This window comes from Vipera ursinii, assembly GCF_947247035.1.
Source record: "Vipera ursinii genome assembly, chromosome: 2".
Lineage (NCBI taxonomy): Eukaryota > Metazoa > Chordata > Lepidosauria > Squamata > Viperidae > Vipera > Vipera ursinii.
In genome coordinates, this window is record NC_139513.1 from 232996519 (window position 1) to 233019312 (window position 22794).

General features: G+C 38.8%; 1 protein-coding gene across 1 annotated transcript; it reads right to left on the reverse strand.

The window, feature by feature from the left end:
• Positions 1 to 6861: 6861 nt before the first annotated feature.
• Positions 6862 to 22794, reverse strand: LOC310637048 (fructose-1,6-bisphosphatase 1-like). The gene is made up of 7 exons (XM_083357313.1): positions 22502 to 22794; positions 17891 to 18053; positions 15912 to 16004; positions 13323 to 13463; positions 10772 to 10909; positions 10134 to 10253; positions 6862 to 7221 (listed from the first exon to the last, which is right to left on the reverse strand). The coding sequence occupies exons 1-7, from the start codon at positions 22669 to 22671 to the stop codon at positions 7030 to 7032; spliced, it is 1017 nt and encodes a 338-aa protein (XP_083213439.1). The 5' UTR covers positions 22672 to 22794; the 3' UTR covers positions 6862 to 7029.

Here is a 22794-nt window from a genome sequence, read left to right on the forward strand (position 1 = left end):
CATCTCATTTTGTGGGAAATCAGCAATGTGAGCAAGGTGGTCTATGCTGTAAACTCTCAAAGCATTTGTTGCCAAACTTGGCAAGTGCATCTATCTGTGACGGAATGTGGGTTTGGTTCAGGGAAGTAGAGGGAAGGCAATGTTGAACCATTACAGAAAAGATATCTGAGTCCTGGGAAAGTAGAAAGCATGAGGCAGAAACACAAAACAAGTCCATCTCGACTGGGTTAGATATAAGTTCAAGTAAGGAGAGGCTTTAATGGACTTTGAAGATTTTGTTACAATGCCCTAAGCTCCTTAAAGAAGGGCTTCTAGTGACTCCTGTTTCGTGACCTTGCATACCTTGAAGGGTTGACTGTCCCTGACCTATATTATCTGCTTCACTACAGGTTGGCAACTTCTTTGATCTGAGTGCCACCCTTTTAAATATAGAAGAAAGAAAGAGATACTGTAGTCATCTTGCCCAATTCCAGGCAGAAGCTACACATTGGCCAGGATGACATTTTGAGCAGCTGCCTCTTGTCCATCAAATTGCAAATGGGGAACTTTCTCAGAGTTTGGCTCAAAGGAGCTTTACATTTAGCTCCAAGAAAAACTGTGAAGATATGGTCCTGCCAAAACAGCTAAAGAGTTTGTAGCTTTATCAAACCATGGTATTAAGTGGAAAACATGTCTTCTTCCAGATGTAGAACTCCCACTCTAGACACCACTTTAGACAGTTTGGCTAATGCTGAAGGATGATGATGGGAGTTGTAGTCCAGGGAGTTGAGTCAAATATTCAAAGCCCATTTCAGCATTGCTTCAAATAGTATTGTAATTATGAAAGGGATTCCAATTCCTGGATTGGTTCCAGTCTGGGGGTGTTAGGAATGCCTAACTTCTACTCTAACACAGGAGTTTCTTTTTAAAAAAAATCTATCCAATTTTTGTTTATCAACATGCCTAGAACAGGGATAGCCTTGCTTAATCAGACAAAAGTTGTTGGATTCCACAAAAGCACAGCAAATTGGTTTCTTGCTGTTGTATTTTTAATGCCAGGTATAGAGACTTTTTTTTATTCTTCCAACTCTTGTTCTAAAATCACTTGGTTTACTTTGAGAAGCAGCTCCTCTTAGGGTGGGAGGAGCAGGGGGGGGGCAATCTGCTGTTCCATACCAGATAAAAATGTCACAGGGCAGTTTTGGCCTAGAAATCTTGAAATCTTCCATATTGTATTATGAATCTGAATTTTAAAACAGGATTGTTCAGCAGGTGGTAAAGTCAAACAGCAGACACACAAGTGTTTCTTAAGATGTTTACTGTCTACATATTTTCCTATGTAGAAATTTGCACTCTATTTTCTTTTTATATAGATAAGGGTATTTGCAAGGTTTATCAAGAAATTCAAGATGGTAGCCAGGGCCACATTGTCAAAATCTCATCCTTTGTTACACGCATTGCACATGCACCTTTTGTAAAAAAAAAAAAGGCACAGCTTCAATCACAGTCATAGCTACCATCTTTACCGTATTTTCCGGCGTATAAGACGACTTTTTAACCCACGAAAATCTTCTCAAAAGTCAGGGGTCGTCTTATAAGCTGGGTGCTGAAACTTTAGGGACAGGGCTGGCTGGAAAACCTGGAGCGGATCTCCCATTTAGTCTGCACAGGGAAAGCGGGACCAATTGGAGAAGAAGCTGCAGTCTGTGATTTTTTTACAGGCTGGGGTCTGGGTGTCTTTCCTTCTAAAGTTGAAGAGCAGCTGTATCCCAACTTGAAAGGCAGGTGGGGAATGCAGCAGTCAGAGCAGCGGCTTAGCTCTAAGGACACATTTGACTCAGGAACTGGGCGGGCTGGCTGGAAAACCTGGAGCGGATCTCCCATTTGGTCTTTTTTTTTAATCCCATTTATATCCTGCCCTTCTCCGAAGACTCAGGGCGGCTTACAATTTAAAGCACAAATCAATGTGCTTAGCAATAGCCTTCATTCTATATATATGCCTGCTTATTAGGGCTTTCACCCCCACCCACCCCACAAGCAGCATTATTACAAAGTCAGCTTATTGCCCCCAACAATCTGGGTCCTCATTTTACCTACCTCGGAAGGATGGAAGGCTGAGTCAACCTTGAGCCTGGTGGGATGCGAACCTGCACTAATTGGTGTTACTTAAGGCTCTGCGCAGGGAAAGCTTTAGAGTGAATTAGGAAAAGTGAAAAAGTGAATTAGGAAAATAGACAACTCCCCGAACCCTGCCCACCCCCATAGGTGTCCCCATGAGCAACATTGAGGTGACCACACCCACCTTGGCCACACCCACCAAATCTTCCATGACCACCACAGCCACAGCCACCCAGTGGGCCACGCCCACCTGGCACCCAGCAATAAATAAGTGGGTTTTCGGTTGCAGTTTGGGCACTTGGTCTCTAAAAGGTTTGCCACCACTGCCCTAATATCTCTGACCCAGTGCAATATTATATCCCTGGCAAAACAGACTATATAGTATTAAATGTTTTCAAGCCCTGAGAAAGAGTGCAGAGAAGAACAACAAAGACTGGAGGTTAAAACATATAAGGAACGGTTGCTGGAATTGGGTATGTCTAGTCTAATGAAGAGAAGGATGAGGGGTGACATGATGGCAGTGTTCCAATGTCTCAGGGGCTGCCACAAAGAAGAGGGAATCAAGCTATTCTCCAAAGCACCTGAAAGCAGGACAAGAAGTAATGGATGGAAACTAGTCAAGGAGAGAAGCAACCTAGAACTAAGGAGAAACTTCCTGACAGTTAGAACAATTAACCAGTGGAACGACCTGCCTCCAGAAGTGGTGAATGCTCCAACACTGGAAGTTTTTAAGAAGAGACTGGACAGCCATTTGTCTGAAATGGTATAGGGTTTCCTGCCTTAGCAGGGGGTTGGACTAGATGACCTCCAAGGTCCCTTCCAAATTATTATTATTATTATTATTATTATTATTATTATTATTATTGTTGTTGTTGTTGTTGTTGTTGTTGTTGTTTAATCCACTTGCACTGTTTTATGTTTACATGTTTGATGACAAACAGCCTTATGTTTATAAGTGACAGTTTTCCTACTAAGTACCTGCATGTCATAAGCATTTGAATTAGAATTACCATATTAAAATCAAATCTGATATTTTTAAATTCTTATTTGGTGTGCGTTGGAAGAGGGGTAGTCTTATACGGCGAGTATAGCCCAAACCCTATAATTTAACAGGAAATGTAGGGGGTTGTCTTATACGCCCAGTCGTCTTATATGCCGGAAAATACAGTACTTGTTTTATTATTACTAAAGAGTTTTACAGATACATTTTCCAATTTCCCCTCCCTCTCCCTCACCCCCCCCAACTTCCCAGAGCATAATACAGGGTATTGACCCTAACAATCTTAAACTATAATATGCTAACTAACTATAATAACACTTTAAATCCTATCACACTTTAACTCTCCTTAAAAATAAGTAAATAATAATAAATCTTATAAATCTAATACTTATTCAAATGCTAAATGAAACTTTTTAGTCCCATATTTATTCTGAATATAATCGATCCATCTTCTCCATTCCAAAAGTATATCTTTGTTGCGAATGGTCTTTCAAATATGCTGAAATTTTTGCCATTTCTGCCAAGTTTCAAACTTTTAAAGTCCACTCTTCTATAGTAGGCAAATCCTCCTTCTTCCAATATTGCACTACCAAAAGTCTTGCTGCCGTTATTAAATTAAACATCAATTTAGTTTCTATAGCAGTACAGTCTATAGTAATACCCAACAAAAATAATTGTGGAGAAAACTTTATCTTTTTCTTAAATATCTTCTGCATATTCCACCAAATTTTAATCCAAAAAGCTTTAACTTTTTTACAAGTCCACCATATATGATAATACGTTGCATCATCACAACCACACCTCCAGCATTTAAGCTGATAATTTGGATACATACATGCCAATTTCTTAGGATCTAAATGCCATCTATAAAACATCTTATAAAAATTCTCTGTTAAATTTTGTGCCTGTGTAAATTTTACATTTCTGACTCAGATTGTTTCCCAAGTATCCATCGTTATTGATTCTTGAATATTCTGGGCCCATTTTATCATACAATCTTTAACAAGTTCCATTTCTGAGTCTATTTCTATCAATGCATTATACAGTATATCCTTCTTATATGTGCAGGACTTTGATCTCTAATTTGTTTAACCAAATTTTCATCTACTATAGAAATACCAATTTTCTGATCCTGTTTCCATCAAGCTTGTAACTGCCCACCATCTTTACTTTTTTGATCCCATCCCTATGGGCCCCCTAGTTATGGCTATGACACCCACTTATTCTTCTTCATGGTTATGATTTAGGTTTACAGATTAATGTGGAACCAAGCTTTCTATCTTCAAGCAGTTCATTATACAATGACCTTCTTGAACTTTATGGCACTGTTCCAGGACAAATATAGCTTACTTTTTCCCCACCAAAAATGATGGAGATGCATTAATGAAAATCTAAGGTTTTATCAAGTTGAAATAGATAGAGACAAAATTGCTCTACCTAAAGAAATCTGCCTGGTTAGAGATCTGAAGCACAAGGAGAGGCCACAAGATTTGGTCTACAAATATCCAGATGGCTACAAGATATCAGCAAAGAGACACTTTCATCTAGTAACTAGCCCAGATCTGGTTGTTCTAGATCAGGGGTGTCAAACTGCTGGCCCATGGGCCGGATACATCATGTGGAGGCTGCACCCACCCCAGCTCCAGCAATGCAACAAAAGTTCTGTTATGTCACAACATGTCACATGACACAGTGAGTTTGACACATGTGTTCTAGATGAAACCATCCATCCTTTTTGTATCATGTATCCAGGGCTTTTTCACATTGATAAAACCTCAATGGCTATACTACAGTGAGAAACCTTCAAGCAGCACCAAATCTAACTTTGCTTAGAGTCCATCTTACCCCTGATGTAAGGAAGCAATTTGCTATTTTCTTCTGGAAAGTTGTTTTTCAACTTCTCTGCCTACTCTAGTACTCAGAAATATCTTGGGGCTTCCCATCCGAGTACTAACCAGGCTCAACCACTTCTCAGCACAACTGAAGCATGCCCCACTATGTCTATAAAATAAATAGGCTTGAAATTAGATGTAACTACCGTACTTAAAAGTCACATTGTTTTCTGTAGATTGACTCTGAATCCATTCTAGAAAATACAACTCTGGTTTTGCTCATGCAAAATAATAAATGGGGTAGTTGCTTCAATGAATCCATATTGGCATTCATTTAGTATTGTCAAATAAAGAATCTTGTGGGTTTTAATTGTAGCTATAAATTATAAGAAAGTTAATTCTACAATGGTGATTATATATACAGTACATATTTATCGTTGACAACACACCACAGCTCCTTCACCAGAAGCAGAATTCTTCACAGTCCCATAAAGAGAGGACAACCACACCATTTACATGCATTAAAATTGTGTAAAATTAGTTCCTTCTGCAGAATTGATGAGGAACGCCCTTGAAAATGTTGGAAATCCCGAAGTTTCAGCTGTCGAGGAAAATCTGCCCTTTTAATGTAAAGTAGTACTAGAGGAGAAAGGTGTGGACGAGCCAGAAAGAGTTCATTGCAATAAACCCCACAATTTGGTACCCTCTCCAACAGGAGATATGTATTAGCCCCCAAAGCAAATATATTTCAATGGGCCTTCAGTCCCAGTGTATGAATGAATAACGGCACCTGTGTCTAATGAATTTCTTGAATTTTTATATTTTTCTTTAATGGTTGGATTTCTATATTTGCAAAAAAACCCCACCTTTTAGGATTGGGGCAAGTTATAAAAATGGTTATAAAAGCATGGCTGGCTCAGGAATTCTGGGAGTTGAAGTCCACGAGTCATAAAAGAGCCAAGGTTGCCTACCCCTGGGCTAGGAAGAAGAGGAGAAGATTGTGATGAAATTTGCCTTAACTAGTATTCGTGGTTAAACTTGAAATATGAGTCCAGCCATTGACTCTTATCATAGGAGAGCTGTGATGGCGCAGTGGTAAGAATGCAGTATTGCAGACTCACTGCCAGGAGTTTGATCCTGACTGGTTCAAGGTTGACTCAGCCTTCCATTCTCCCAAGGACCCAGATTGTTGGGGGCAATATGCTGACTCTGAAAACTGCTTAGAGAGTGCTGTAAAGCATTATGAAGCCGTATATAAATCTAAGTACTAAGTGCTATATCTTTCTATTTGGTGAACAGACTTAATTGAACAAATCACAACTGGCATATATTAGTATATTTAGATAAGGGACTAATCCAAAATCAAACTTGGTCTCAGATTTGCTGAAAAGTGCCCTTCATAATCTAATATATATTTGATATCTCTCTGTTAGAAGTAGCTCTTCTGTGTGTAATCATCTGGATTACAGTTAGGCTGATGATGTTAAAGAAGAAAGTAATTCTCTGAGCATCATAAGTAATGTTTTACAATGACAGGAGTATGAAATATGAGTGAGCTATTTCCATTACCCAATGTTCAAAACAGTCTATATAAGACGATACTTTCTTCCAACTGCATTTAAACTTTAGTAGTTTAAGTTACCAAACCATCTGTCACCTAAGCCGTTGTCCTTTCACCAAATGCCAAAGTTCTTTAGCTGCCAGCTGGAAATCTTACCGCTTGGTAAATACTGCTCTAGAGCAGTTTTTCTCAACCTTATCAATTTTAAGAAGTCTGGACTTTAAATCCCCAAATTCAACATAGTGTGGTATACATAATGAGCTAGGAGGTATAGAAAATGTACCAAATAACCTAAATATATGTTCTCAAAATGAGTTAAAATACAGATTTTAGATTGACTTTGTTGGTATTTCATCAATCTGGGACGCATGATTCAAGATTTTAGTTAGGAAAGGGGACTGAGTAGATAAAATTTTTAATAGCACTTGGAAAATCACACTGCATTAACTTTTGAGGCATTCCAAAGCTACAGCACACCACATATGGGCTTGGTCCAGGGGCAAGATATTTCTCTTGGGATCTTGGCAGTCTTCTGTTCCTCATTTGGCTGAATGCTTCTTGACCACGGCTAAGTATTCCTCCACATCATCTGAAGAGCCCAGCACAACTGGCGCACGCTCATGAATGTTTTCAGGAATAATGTCCAAGATTGCCTCCTTGCCTGTTGTTGCAATCCCTCCAGCTTTTTCGATGATGAAAGCCATGGGGTTGCACTCATACAGCAATCTCAGCTGGAGTTGAAGATGTGAAAAATAAAGACAGAGGTCCAACGTCAGCATTCTGTTTACACAGCAAACAAGCATTATACAGTCCTATGGGGATATCCTGCTCTTTGTGTATTTATTTCAGGACTCACCTATCGGTATTTACCAAGAAGCAAACTCCACTCTAAACAGCATATTTTAAACTACAAATTCAAAGTTTGGACTAGATTTTCATATGTGTACATGTGTATACACGTACACACATTCTCACACTAATTCAGGACAAAAATCCAGAAATCTCCCTAGTCTGCCTTCTTGAATGCCATTCCAACCAGCATGAATAAAATTCTTTCATTTTTTGATGGTGGCTGACTGAATTCATACATGGCAGTAATCCCAAATACTGATCAAATCATGGCTTAGTGAAATGTGTGATGCTAGGTCAACTAACTAATCTGGAATGCAGCGGGAAAAACTGGTCTACTACATCCAGTAATGGAAGAAGTGTGCCATGTTTTAATGTGAACATGTCCAACATGTTAACAGTTCAGAAAAAGCTGGATCCATCCCATTCTGTGCCAGCTTCCTAATTGCAGTTTTTGTTTTTATAGAACAGTGTTTCTCAACCTTGGCAACTTTAAGACGTGTGGACTTCAACTCCAAGTAAAACAGTATTGGATGGAGTACACTAGCACTTTTGAACCAGTCATTGTCTCACAGCCTACCTTTGCTCATATAGTTGTGGCAGGGGGGAGAGAGAGTTTCATGAATGAAGGTGAATATACATGTCTCAGAATAATATTGCAGGATCCAATCTGGGCCAGTCACCGGGACCCGTGCTGGAACCCATCTTTAGGGAACTTCTCTCTAACTTCTCTAGTTCTAGAGAGAAGTTCTGCAGCATGAGTCCGAAAGCTTGGAAGACAAAACTTCTGGTCCCAGTGATCAACCCTGATTGGACCCCACAGAGAAAATTTCCATGTCTGCTATTGAATTATTTAAAAAGACAAAAGTATGCACAAAAGGGGGAACCCCGTGGTTAATAAACATGAAAGCCCTGTTGAAACGTGGTGCATGAATGAGTAACCATCTCTTATCTACAAGCCAAAGCAAACAAAATTTCAGAATTCTCAAGAGATTAAAGTCCTCTGCTGAATAAATATGGACTCTTCCCTATGTTCAACTAGAGCTGGGAAAAACTGGCCAAGAGTTTATTGACTACTTCTCAATTTCTGAAGATTGATACAGTATTATACTCAAATGGCATTGTAAAGTCTCAGTAAGAAGAAATGGGTTCTGGGGTTTTTTTAACAGCAAAAATGTGGCAACTGTTTAGCAGAGAGGAATATATTTTACTTCCTTAAAAGAATTCCAGCTAACAAAGCAGGGATGCCACAAACACAGTTGAACTATTTCTGATGTTATTCATGTCTGACGTAGGCAACCATTCCCTGATACTTTCAAAATCTGTGCCATTTTTTAATGTGAATGTGTCTAGCATCTTAATAGTTCAGGAAAATGAACGTGTGTCTTGAAAAAACAAATCAGAATGTGGCTGCATCACATTTACTACCATCTTCCCTCATATTTTGATGCCCTCTCTTGCCATGTTCAAGCAGCCCCCATCACTACTCAGCTCCCCCCAGTTATATCCCACCTGTATATTCCAACTATGTGAAAGCACCAGATGCAAATTCTAATTTAGGCATGAGTAATAACTTCCCGCTGCTATCAGTACGAAGCCCATAAAGAGAGGGCATCAGACTCAGGACTGGATCACCTAGTAGGAATCCTGCCCTACTCTCCTTGTCTATTTTCCAAGGAACTAAAGGGATTAGAAAAGAACCCAATGATCCTTGTGTGCTTAATTACGCTACTGCTGTCGTTTTGGTTATTATTTCAACTGCTACAAAATCACACCAAGACTATTCCCAGTATGTTACAGAGGGTCTTGCACATCTCTCTTTCAATATCTTTTTACAATATGGTCTGTCTTCAGCCCAGTGTCTATCCGCACTCAGCTCACATACTTAGAAAAAACACTTGTACTTAGATGTGAGCTATGTATGTTTGGGATTAAAGACCAAACTAGAGGTAACATAGAAAATTTATCAGGAACCCCTCTAGTGGCTCATTAATATATCTAAAAAGTCATAGGGGAATGGGAAATAGAAATAAGAGCCTGACTATAAGACTGCCAGAAAGCTTTCTCATCAAGAATGTATAGGGAAAAAAAATAAGGATGCTTTGGGGGACAATACCAATCCCCTCTTTTCTCGACATCATCTTGAGTTATTTAGAAAGAATAATACAAGGAGGATAAGAAAATCTAAAAAAAACAACAACCACAGGACATCCTATTTGGACTTCTTGTGCATCACATCTAATTTTAACATTCCGAGTACTAAGAGAATGTTCAGAGGTCTTGATTTCCCCAAAGCTTCTAAAAATTGTACCAACAATGTTAAACATTTTGAGCAAGGGAAAGAAATCTACCTGACAATCAGAGGAACTTAACTACATATCATACTCTGTACCGTTGAAAGGTGTTAAACATGGATTCACATCTTATTTTGTAACTTTAAGCATAAACATCCTACTTATGAGCTACCTGCTTAATCATACTTTCATTTTGTCAAATCTCACTTTCTAGCCAGCCCTATATTTTGGTAAAGAACAAAGTCCATCATCCAAGATGGTCCAAGACAGCTCCTCCTTGCGCACTGAAAAAGGCACCTTCAAAAATATACCAGGCAAAGCTTAGTGAAAGTGAGAAAACAGATCACTCAAATTATAAAACTGGAACCAATATTGTTTCTCCTATGTTTTGTCAATGTTCTTGCACAAGGATGGACGCCTGGATTTATTTTTTAAAACGGGTTCTGCTCTAAACTATCAGGAAAATCAAATGTACAGGTGCATGTGTTTAGTAATCTTACCTTTCCCTTGGGGATCTTTGAATTGGCTGGGTATAAAAAGATTCCTCCATACACCAAAGTACGATGCACATCAGCCACCATGGAACCTACATACCTACTGCCATAGGGAGAGCTACCGTCCTAGAAAGCAAAATGAAATGGTAGATTAGAATAAGTTTTGGTTTGCAGATAACCTCATTTAGTGATGACCTATGTATCTACCATGCATCCAAACACAGCTTCCCTCTACCTCTGTTCCTCTAATGCATAGGTTCCCTATTGTAGGTACAAGAGGATCTTTAAATCCAATACCTAATTATGGAAAAGATGGACTCTGGGTGGTAATGGACTGTTGAATTAATTCAATTTGAATTTTTCAATAGCATCATAAAAATGAATCAATCTGATTTCAAAAAATCAATTCAGATCTGAAAAACAATCTTTCTGTGAGTGCACAAAAGCTACCAAATCTTTAGAGTGATTAAGAAGGAATCATTTTATTCGACAATTCAGATCACATCAGGAAAAAAGTTGGTTTGAGTTGGAGATTAGATCAAACTGCCTTTGAAATGATGATTTAATCAAATCTTTGCAGAACCCAGATATATTCACTTAAAAGATTGCCTGTATAACTGACTCTCATATATATGAAAACCTACTTGGGGAAATTTCTTCTTCTGAAGATATTCCGTGACTACTGGATCAAAGTACGATGCATATCCCTCATTTAGACTGTAGATATTTCCCTTTTTCTTTATTTTAACATCCCTATTGACCAAAATGAATTCACCAATTGCCTAGCAAATAAAACAGAAAACAATAGCTTTTTAATAGCACGGAATATTGCATCTTGAATTGAAGTTATAATTTTTTAAAAATTCTTTTGTAAAGTATTACAAGGTAAAGTGTTGGTGGATAACTTATTTCAAGTGTTTATTTATTATAACCAGTCAAATGCTGTATCATCATCTTTCCAATTTTCTTAGAAATTTACTTTAATAAAACTATATATACATATATAAAAACAAATATGCATATACACACATAAAAACAAACTACTGGTAACTAGAATAATTCTACAAAATACTTTTCAGTTTGCAGAATAAGAAATCATAAAAAGTTTGAAAATCGTTCTTTCCTAAGTGATGGTTATAATTTCACAATTATTTTTAAAAAAACCACCTATAATTACATAAGAAGACAAAAGAAAACAAAATGAAAATGTAGGTTAGATACAGCTACAAAAAGGATATATAACAGATCACGACAAATTCTAGAAATGCAAAATATTTCACTCCAGTGCCTTACATCTGAACCAATAAGGTCAAATTCAATACGGCCATCCATTTTTATATTCTACATTCTAGAAAGCGATTCTAATGTAAATTGCATGACATCAGATAGGCAGGAGCATGCAAAGAAGATCCTTTATGAAAATCCTCTAGGATGTATATGGTGCCTCACATGCACACAAACATGCCACTTACTCTTTAAGACATCAAGGTGTATCTGAAAGCGTACAAGAACATGTGTTAACATACTTTAGAGATAATAAGAAGGCAGTCCTATTTGGAAGGAGTTTCATCGTATATGGTGGTTGAAATGCGAGGATTGTTCAAAAACCACACACTGTGCTCATGGACACAGAGGAAATTATGGTAGTTAAAGAGAGCTTTTAATAAAGGAAGTCCTATATATATTATTTCTTTTAGAAGATAAGTGGCTTTCTGCAACTGTTGTAACAATTTATTTTTTTAAAAAAAAACCTACACCATTATTTCATTGTTAGCAGCATTTACCTCCCTGTCTTTCAAGTACTTTGCCTTCTAACTCTAAAAGGTAAAGGTAAAGGTTCCCCTGCACATGTGTGCTAGTCGTTTCCAACTCTAGGGGCTGGTGCTCATCTCCGTTTCAAAGCCGAAGAGCCAGCACTTGTCCGAGGACATCTTCGTGGTCATGTGGCCGGCATGACTAGACGCCAAAGGCGCATGGAACGCTGTTACCTTCCCACCGTAGTGGTCCCTATTTTTCTACTTGCATTTTTACATGCTTTCGAACTGCTAGGTTGGCAGAAGCTGGGATGAGTAACAGGCGCTCACTCTGTTACGCAGCACTCGGGATTCAACCCGCCAAACTGCCAACCTTCTGATCGACAAGCTCAGCATCCTAACCCACTGAGCCACCCTTGTAACAATTTATTTTTTTAAAAAAAACCCTACACCATCATTTCATTGTTAGCAGCATTTACCTCCCTGTCTTTCAAGTACTTTGCCTTCTAACTCTACATCAGTTCTAATGCAGACTCCACATTAAGGCTTTGTCTGTTCCAGTTAAATTTCCCCACCACCCTTACTTCTGCCCTGCTTTTCATTCATAACTGTCACCTTTGTTTGATAAACAGCCCACATTTCCGTTGATCATTTAATTTTAAAATGCTGCCTGTGCACATTTCAAAGCTCCCACTGCTTTCCAGCTTCCTTTCCTAAGTGTTAAACTGTGTATGACATTTAAAAAGAAATGTGCAATTTCATTTGTCCTTTTCTTATTATTCCCAAGCAAGATTGAAGATCTAGTCCAAATTGGGATGCTAGCATTAACTAGGATTGTAGCAGCACAGATGCAAATTATAAATCCCCACTATGATCCTTCCTCGATGAAGGTTCCCCTTGCCAAATGAAGACATACAGCCCCTTGATATAGTAAAAAGGAACAGGGATCCTTGCATGCCAGATATGAAAAATATCATCTGAAGAACCAAAAAAAAAACCCCATAAAAGAACCCAAAAAAATTCTTTTGCTGGAAATATCCAGTACATAAAGACAACATGAAGTAGACTTCCTTGTATATTCTGCCATCTATTAGTTATTACTTTCTGTCACAAAAATCACAAAACTCAGTTTCACAGTGATCACGTATAATTTTTATGCAGTTTTACACTCTTCACCCCTTAAACTATTGAACATAGCATTGTTATAATAAAATTATGTAAAACACTCATTTTGTGGTCATAATAACTTTGAACAGTTGTATAATGACTGGTCGTTAAGCAAGGACTAACTGCACCGTGGATAATATGCAAACTCCAGCATAGTATTTATCTTATTGGTGGTTGTTTCATTTCGCAAATTAAAAATGGAGACTGAAAAGGCAGGATTGCAAGACTGCAAGCAAACAATAATCAACCTCAGGATCCTCAGGATACCCCTTACCGGATCAAGCATAAAACAGTTGACACCAGATTCCAGGGCCAGGACAAGCATGGTAGCACTTCCGTAGAGGGCGTAACCGGCTGCCACCAGATTGCGACCAGGCTGCAGAGCATCCTTTTCACAAGGAGCACCAGGTGTAACCTTGCATGATAAATACAATAAGTTTAGAACCTGGAAATTTCAATAATTTTATGCAGCTGGTGAGAAGAGTTTCACCGCTAAACTGAGATTCTTTCAGTTCACTGGTGGCCGTGTTTTCTTCTTAGTACAGCAAATAATCTGAAATATGCTGTGATACTCATAAAAGCTATCACTTGACCAACAAATATCTTGATCGTTGGTAAATGTGATTCCTTCAGGTTTAGCTCCAGTATCACATGGTTCCCAAGCGTAAGAAATAGTTTCAACTGTTGACTTAATCCTTATGCTGCTCATAGTTCCCCACTGGCCATAATACTATGTACAAAGGTAAAGAAGTCCCTGCAGATTTTACTCCACTAGTTGTTGCCAACCATAGGGGGCAGTGCTCATCTCCATTTCAAGGTCACTGAACCAGTGCTGTCCAAAGACATTTCCACGGTCATGTGGCCAGTATGACATCACGGAGTTCTATTACTTCCCCACCAAAGTGGTACCTATTTATCTACTCGCATTTGCATGCTTTTGAACTACTAGATTGGCAGGAGCTGGTGTGAGGACAGGAGCTCACCCTGCCACATGGCGCTTGGGTCTTGAACCTGGACTCTCAGCTTTCCAGATGACAAGCCCAGCATCTTAACCATTAAGTCACTGCCCCGCCCCTCATAATATTATGATTTCTTCCTTATAATTTCCAGATGTTACTGAATCATATCTTCCAGCATTCTAATGGCCACACTTTTTGGAGCTGCTAGGAATTACAGTTTATGGATATCTGACAATTATTATCCCTGAATGAAAATAATGGTTTTGGGACCTGAGGCTATCAAGTAATTACCTTCTTCTTTAGACCCAAAGCTGGATGGAATCAATTTTTCCAATAAAACCATACTCCATTCACTCAGCTATATGTACAACTTATAGAGTATACAACTCCTCAGTGTCATCATTAGTGTTCCTCCCCACTTTAATTCCCACCCCACAATCTCTTAATTCCTGTAATTGGCCAAGGAAAGTTTACTATTTATTTTTAAATACAAGATAAAACAGAATCTGAAAGAAGAAGAAATTAAGCACTCCATCCCCATAGGGGAAAACCCCAATAAGTCCCACCACTACTGCACTCTGCAAACAAATAGGACAAAAGAGGAGGTAGCTATTAGCTGTGTTTGCAACCCAAAGTTTTCCCTTTATTGTGATCCTTATTTTTCTATTTTCAATATTTTTAACCCTTGTGTACAATCTGCAATATAATGAATAATTAAAACAAATAGTAGAATGTGTGCATCTAAAGACTATCAATGTGTATATTTAAATACATGCTCATCTAGAATTTCAAGTTCCATCAATCAGGTCACCTGCCTATAAAATGGTATGCACTCTTACTATACTTATCGTTCCATTGTGCAAATTGGTTGCCTACAGGAATTAACCAAACCTACTGGTTTAGCTGCTTGGAAGTTTACACTGTGACTTTGCTTCCAATGTGCAAGATCACTTCCCTCTTCTGAATAGGCTGCCCACACCATTACATCCTACAAGCCTGACTCATGAAAAGAAATAGCTGCAAATCACAATGACTTAAGAAAAACTGCATCCGCTCAAGCATAGGTGGAGTTTATTTAGTACACAACAGCTTAACTTACATAGTTTGGTTTTCGATCAGCATGTTTTGTGGCACAGGCACTGTGTTTCACACATAATGGTAAGCTATGGCTTTCTAATCCGATATGGAATTTTAAAAAATATAGTAGCAATGGTTAAAACTTCTTTCACATGAAACAGTGAACTCTGTTGGAATCAGTAAACATGGCCTCTTAACTCTGGATTGGAAGTGAAAAGTTATTATATAGTCTTTAGGAATATCCAGCGATACAGCACTAAAACTCAATGTATCTAAACAGTCTCTGGATTCATGTTTTTGTTGTTGTTGTTGTTCAGTCACTAAGTCATATCCAACTCTTTGTGACCCCCATGGACCATAGCACTTCAGGCCCCTGTCCTCCACTGTCTCCAGGAGTTTGCCTAAATTCATGTTCATTACGTTAATCACCCTATCTAACCATCTCATCCTCTGCCATCATCCCTCCTTCACTCTTTCCCAGCATCAGGGTCTTTTCCAATGAATCCCCTCTCCACATTAGATGGCCAAAGTATTGGAGCTTTAGCTCTCTGGATCCATATATTGTCCTAAGTGCTAATATGGTAGGTTTGGTTTTGACTAAGGGTGAATGGGTGAATCCAACCAACTGGTGTTTAGTTAATAAATCGTGGTTAAACAAAGTGTAAACTCTGTCACATTATTTATGGCCTCAGTTAAAATTTATCACTGCTACTTGTGGATTAGACAAGCTTTAACAGGAACATAATTAGAAATAGTCTAATATAAAAGTGGTTCTCCTCCTCCTCCTTCTCCTCTTTGATATTTAGCAACCATTCAATATATCCTACCTTTCTATAGATACCAAAAATGGTTCCAACAGAAACAAGGCAATCAATGTTAGAAGAGCCATCAAGTGGATCAACGCAGACAATATATTTACCCTACAAGAAAAAAATATTTGAATAAGTTTTCAAAAAACAAAAATGAATGCTTAGTTTATTATTAAATATTTTGACCAAATAAAAGCTTTGGGGAGAAGGTAAGTAGCTTTTCCCATTTATCTGCCTAAAATGAAAGGTTTGAACTACTTACTCATCACAAGCTGATGGATCCCAAACTATAAATGACAAAGAAACATCACATTCATGAAGTGATGAGGCCACACATTTCTCAAAAGGGAAAACTGTTGTTTGATTTGGGTTTTGCAGGTAATTAAATTCATTGGATTTGCTATGGCAGCCCCCTCAGAAGATTCTGAATCGCTTATAAAAATGTTGACACCACAGCAAGAAGCATATTTCAGTCACAAAATCTCGAGGAATGTTCTGTAAGATGTATCACAATCTACATCTCAGGTACTGCATTACCTCCCAGACTGCAGGCAACACTAGCTGTTGAATGTTTTAGACCAGGAGTAGGCAACCTTGGCTCTTTTATCACCCATAAAAGAGCCAAGGTTACCTACCCCAATTCTAGACCACCAGCAGCCCAAAACTCTCCTGCAAGAGGTCACACAAAATTAGCATGCAGGGGTAGGAAGAGCAAAAAAAGGTCCTGATCATGATATAGCTCTCCAATCAAGTAGAAGTCATGATCCAGAAAAGACTAGAGCAGACCAACATTTAGAAAAAAAGATCAGACTGAGGAAATTGTCTTAAAGAGGGTAAAAAAGTCAGGATGGAGACTGTATACGGGGACCCTTTTCCCTTTTTTACATGCATCATGCAAAATTTGCCAAAAAAATTAAGATTCCATTGCATGATTGTGGCAGGATCTTGAGGGTTTTTTTTATTATTATTTCTCTGTGGACATTCCTGTCTCAGTCAAATTGAGACGACTGTCCTTTGCTGCCAATCCAAGACAGTGGAATGGCAAAGTAACACAGGGAAAAATATCTAACTTGGTTTAACTGAGCTTTGGTGTTTATGCTCCAACCCTAAATCCCCAGCAGGGGGGAAGGAATGAGATTTTTGATATAACCTGCATAACACATCAATTCTTCCAAACAAATCTTTTGTAATATTCACTTCCAGACTTGATACACTTAAAAGGTTCAAGTAAAGGTAGGGAACTTATGGCCCACTGTCCACCTGTGATTTCAGTGGCTTCCAGTGTCTGAAAACTCATGCTCTTGATCCTGCAGAAAAGTGGTGAATTTCAATGACATTTTTTTCCTAACCTGACACACACACCCCAAAAAGACCCAATTTGATAAAAATGTTGGTTGTCATAATGAGACTCATAATGGCTGAAAATAATAAGAGGAAAAAAATGCAGCTCTGGCTTCCCATGTCTGGATTAAAATAAAACCTTGAGACATTTTCAAGCGATTGATTATATAGGACAGGGGTCTTCAAACCTGGCCTTTTAATGACTTGTGAACTTCAACTCCCAGAATTCCTCAGCCAGGCATGCTGGCTGAGGAATCCTGGGAGCTGAAATCCTCAAGTCATAAAAGGGCCAAGTTTGAAGACCCCTGATACAGGATCACCTTCTGCTCTTTGATCAATCCTTTTTGCCCTTGGATTAGCACAATGAAGGAAACATAAATTTGCCCTGTGAAATTTAACCTAGTGTCCTCCAGATATTGGCCATTAGGTCTGAGTATTGGATTACATGTGGTCAATATGTGACTTAAGTTTAGTGAAAGCTGGTTTAGGGTAATTGCCTATTGATTCTAATTTTTTTTCCTTTTTTGTCTTCAGAGGGTACTGCTCTTTGGCCTTTGAAATCAACATGTTGGGTTAAACTTTACCCATTTAAAAACTAGTTGTTGCTCAATGCTACCTTGAAAGCAAGCACTGGGGAATTTAGCAGAGATACTGACCTGTCTATCCTCTTCCACTATGATTGCTTCTTTGTTTTCTTCTGACACAATGAGACAAGTTGTGAACGATGATTTCAGCATGTTGATCACCATGTCATTGGAAAGAACATCTAACTTCTTTACTTGGTCCCCTGTCACATTGGTAGAACCAGCAATTCCATAGCTGAAAGGGGGGAGGGAAATCATCAGAAAATATCTATTTGTGTGTGTGTGTGTGTTAAGTGAAGCTCTCAAGCAGGTTAGAATTAATTATGACTAATATCTCACATAGATCCCCACAGGTTTTAGTCCCTCTTCCCTTCTCCCTGAATTAGGGTTACATTTGACATTATTTCTCAGGGTTCTAAATAAAAATGGGTAGTTATATACACATATGACACTGATCCTAGTTTATCTTGAACAAAAATTGCATAATAAATTCAAGCCTTTATGGATGTTCCTGTTTTCTGCCCTCCAGTACAGACATTTCAGAAGTGTCCCTGTCCCACTAACATTAATTGCAATTCAGCATGTCATCTAAACTTTTGGACTGCACTGTTAAATATAGTTTGCCAAATTCCATGTGAGGTCACATGGTTTCAATGTGATTTATTTTAGACAAACCACAATTAAACTTGTCAGGTCTGGATAACAAAATCAAAATTAGAAGCAAACCTTTCCTCTTCAGTTTTTTTTCTTGGTCATGAAACTGAAACTTAATGTGACATCTGAATACAGCTATGGGCTACTATCTGAGTATGCTCATATTTTCATAACATGTTTCATCTGTAATCCTCAGAATGTTAACATGACATCCTTAATTTTTGATGCAATCTTTTTAAAATTTTGCTTTAAGATTTTAATTTAGACCAACCTTCAACTGATGTCTTCTACATATATTACTGCAACTGATAACTTATGGTACCCCAAGAAGATAATAATGCTCAGCATTACACAGGTGATCATTCTAAAAGTTGGGATTATATGGTGCCATATTAACTACAACTTTCCCTAACCACCAGAATTACTCATTGACATCTTTTATATCTTTCTTCAGAAACTGGTGAAAATTGCAAGAGCCGTAGGCCATATGTTTCACTATAATTAGCTGGAATAGCTATAAAAAGGTAAAATCTATTCCTTTCTTGCCCATAAAAGAATCCCATGGTGTAACTGACAATTGAGGCAATTAATTGTATCCCCAAAATGTGGAGGGCGCAAGAACGGTAAAGGCTAAGATGGACATATATTTGGTAATCCCTGAGCCCACCATTGTTGAACAAGTAGTTTCCGCTCTTATTCAACTTTTTTATAAAAAAAAGCGGACCCAAGTTTTGCTTTCTGGGGAAAATCAATGGGACAGAGTAACATTATTAGCTGCCAAATAATGTAGGATTTTCAATCATTGGATGAATCAGCTATTTGTTTGGTCCTTTCAGAAGATCATAGTACTACGTTTAATGGGAAACCTAGCTGAATGGCCGCAGCAAAGCACAATGATGCTATGTGATACAGGTGGTCCTCAACGTATGACCACAATTGAGCCCAAAATTTCAACTGATAAGCTGTTGAGTGAGCTTTGCTCCATTTTACGACCTTTCTTGCCAGAGTTAAGTGAATCATTGCAGTTGTTAAGTTAGTAGCACAGTAGTTAAGTGAATCTGGCTTCCCCCTTGACTTTTCTCGTCAAAAGGTTGCAAAAGGTGATCACAATACCCTGGGACATTGCAACTGTCATAAATACATGCCAGTTGCCAAGCATCTGAATTTTGATCACCTGACCATGAGGATGCTGCAATGATGGTGTGAAAAACAGTCATAAGTCACTTTTTTTCAGTGCCATTAAAACTTTGAACAGTCACTAAATGAATGGTCGTAAGTGGCGGACTATCTATATACCTTGGACTGCAAATTCTATCTTGCTCCAAGGCAGCATTGCTATTCAAATGAGCTAACAAGTCCTTGTTATGAAAAAATCTTTTTATAAACACTTGACTTATCAAACCTAAGATTTGGAATATTTCAAATTCACATATGAATTCATATCCAAATAAGATCATGCTGTTCATATATATAGGGAGATATGGGAGTATTCTCTAAGAGCTCACAGTAAGAAAATCTGCCAAGATGTTATCTGAATCACATATTAACTTTACCCAAATAAGAGGATCATCCAGTAGCCAATTATTATCTGATGGCTCAACTTTGCTTATTTGCCGATTGCACTAAAAGAAGGGCAAACATAAGCAAAGTTCTTCATTGAGAAATACAAAGTATGTCCACATAGATGTGCACATAAGGCAGGCAACAGCCATCTCTTCAGTTTGCTACTTCCTGTGGGAGGTGGCATTAAATGGCTATACTTGCATCATAACTTGTTCCCAAGACAAAGAACACAATTGCAGGGCATTTGCGTACACTTCAGAGTTATTGTTATTGAGGCTTATCTTTTGCCCCCAAAGATAGTTGGGTGATTGGGATTCTACCGTCAACCTTTTACTGATCAAAACCTTTTAAGCTGAATGGGTTTTTTTCTCTAATGTTCTGATGTAATATTAGACACTTTCTATCAAACTGAACTTCTTTTTGTAATTACTAGATGATGTTAGACTAAAAAGAGGGTAGAACAAAACTGCTATTGTACATCTATTTACCTGGTAAGCAACCTTAATTTAAATGAATATGACTTACTGCTGTGAAGTACCTGTATAATGATACAAGTTAAATATATAAGAAACTGATTTTCTATGGTCATATATAACTAATGTTGAATACAGATTCATTAACAGGAAATCACTTTAACAGTTTGGTTTTTGTATGCAAAAGGCATGTGCACACTTATAAAATAAGTGGGAAATCCTTTCTTCTTCCTTGTAAATAGAATGAAAATACAGTAGTAAATCAGAAAATGAGTAGTTACATGAGAAAGGGCAGCCTTTAGTCTGCTGCTGCTCATCATTCCCAGCACATTTTCAAATTACAAGAGGCAAAATAGATTAGCTGATATTCCAGAAAAGTTAATAAGTACAAAAATTAGATTGATGAATTACAGTTTTGGCAAAATAAAAGAAGCAAGGTTACTCCCAGTTAGATTCCAACGCTAAATAGCAAACTACAGCAAATCAAAGGACAACACACAAATCCTGGTTGAGACTCCAGAAAGTCCCAACTGAAGAATGGGTTCCAAACTCTGAGGAGTCATTCAGCTAGGTTGCATTAGCTTTCAGATCAATGGATCCCAGTTAGCGACAAAATCCCAGGAGTGGAACTTAAGGAAGGCGTATTCAGATATTGGACTCTAGAATAGATTCTGAAGTCATATTTTGGGGTATAATAACTATATTCCCCATCCTTTGGTTTTCCAAACCTTGACAGCAAATGAGAGGGGACAAGTAATAATGGATCACATACAGACAGTCCACTCTGAAAATCGGGCAGGAAGATGGGTGCAACCTAGGAAGAAATACAAGCCTGCATAATTGGCCACACGCTTGCTTTCTCTAGGTGGTGGATATGGAGGACAAGATTTATATAGCTGAATGTTGTGGCCATGAAATCCATCAAGATTAATCCAGAGAAAGAAGCAGGTTGAATAATTAAAGGCAAGATTCATTCTGAAACCATGAAAGAAGACAGTTGTTCCCTGAAAAAAATCATATATTATACTAAGGCATAGTGATTTAATAATTTGTTGAATAAATCATGACTTCCTACTTACATATGTAACAGCAAGCTGCAAACCCCAATTTACAAATCATAGCAGCTGAATTTGCACATCAGGCTAAGGTAAAATCAAATCATCCACAATATTGCATACTACAAAGTGTGAATGGAGGACCAGGCCAATGATGGCTTGCAAAGTGCTTGCATATCCTTTTTCTCAAAAAGCTGTCTCCTTTTGGGCCCTCTGCGAGAGAACTGGCTAGTTTAGTCACTTCTCCCTTTCGGGATAGCTTGGTATGGAAGAGTGATGGGGCTTGATGGGGCTAATTCCTAGTTGTCCAAGAGAAGAATCTAGGTGGACAGTGAGTGGAAGGGGCCACCAACACAACTTTCTCAAGAAGAGAAAGATCAGGAAGGATGGGACACATAGAGCAAAGGAATGCAGAGGTGAACATGAGGCAATACCAGTAGCTGGGGTTTTTTGGGGGGGGTTGGGGGGGGTTCCCCACACTCCAACTGAAGAGTGAGTAGAACGAAACTGAGTAACTGAAAAAGAAAAGGTAACAACTCAGGTGCCCTGTCTTTTTTCCAGGCAGAGAAATAAGTAGGAACAACATCCTGCCTCTGTCTCAACATCTGCCTTCTGAGTAATCTAGCAGAATCCAGGCTCCTTCTGACACCTGGTAGAGTCAGCTGGTCAAACACCTGTCTGCCTTCAATTCGGAGAGAGCATGACGATCCCCGGCTGCATTTCTTTAGAAACCCGCAACCACCATGGGACCTTTTCGAAGCTCCCCATTTTCGATTCTCCAGGAATGCTCAAGGACCACCCCATCATCCTCGCTCAAGCAACACGCTGGACCTCCAAGAGAAACCCGAGAGAAGTATGTGTGTGTGGGGGTGGGAAGGGTTTCACCGCGTGGGCCGTGCTCCTTGGCTTTGTCAGCCAGAGACCTTGTGCAGACTTACAGGTTGGCAATGCCCGCCTTACGCACGGCTGTGGAGATGGCTTTGACGGCTGTGCAGAGCGAGTTGAGCAGCTGAGTGAGCTCTCCCGTGCCCCGCGCTTTCCTGCCTCCCTCCATCACGAACCGGGTCACAGTGGTCACATTGGTGTCGAAGGTGGACCGGTCTGTCATGATGGCAACGGCTGTGGCTTTGGCGCTGGACGAGGAGGAGGAGGAGGAGGAGGAGGAAGAGGAAGAGGAGGACGCGGTGGCCGATCCGAGTCCTTTTGAGAGGGGGAGGTCACGGTTGGCAAC

Coding starts and splice junctions, on each gene's coding strand:
- LOC310637048 (XM_083357313.1), bottom strand. CDS start 22,671: ATGACAGACCGGTCCACCTTCGACACCAATGTGACCACTGTGACCCGG. Junction 16,005..17,890: donor TAGTGGAAGAGGATAGACAG/GTCAGTATCTCT, acceptor TTTTTCTTGTAG/GGTAAATATATTGTCTGCGT. Junction 7,222..10,133: donor CAAAGATCCCCAAGGGAAAG/GTAAGATTACTA, acceptor CTTCAACTCCAG/CTGAGATTGCTGTATGAGTG.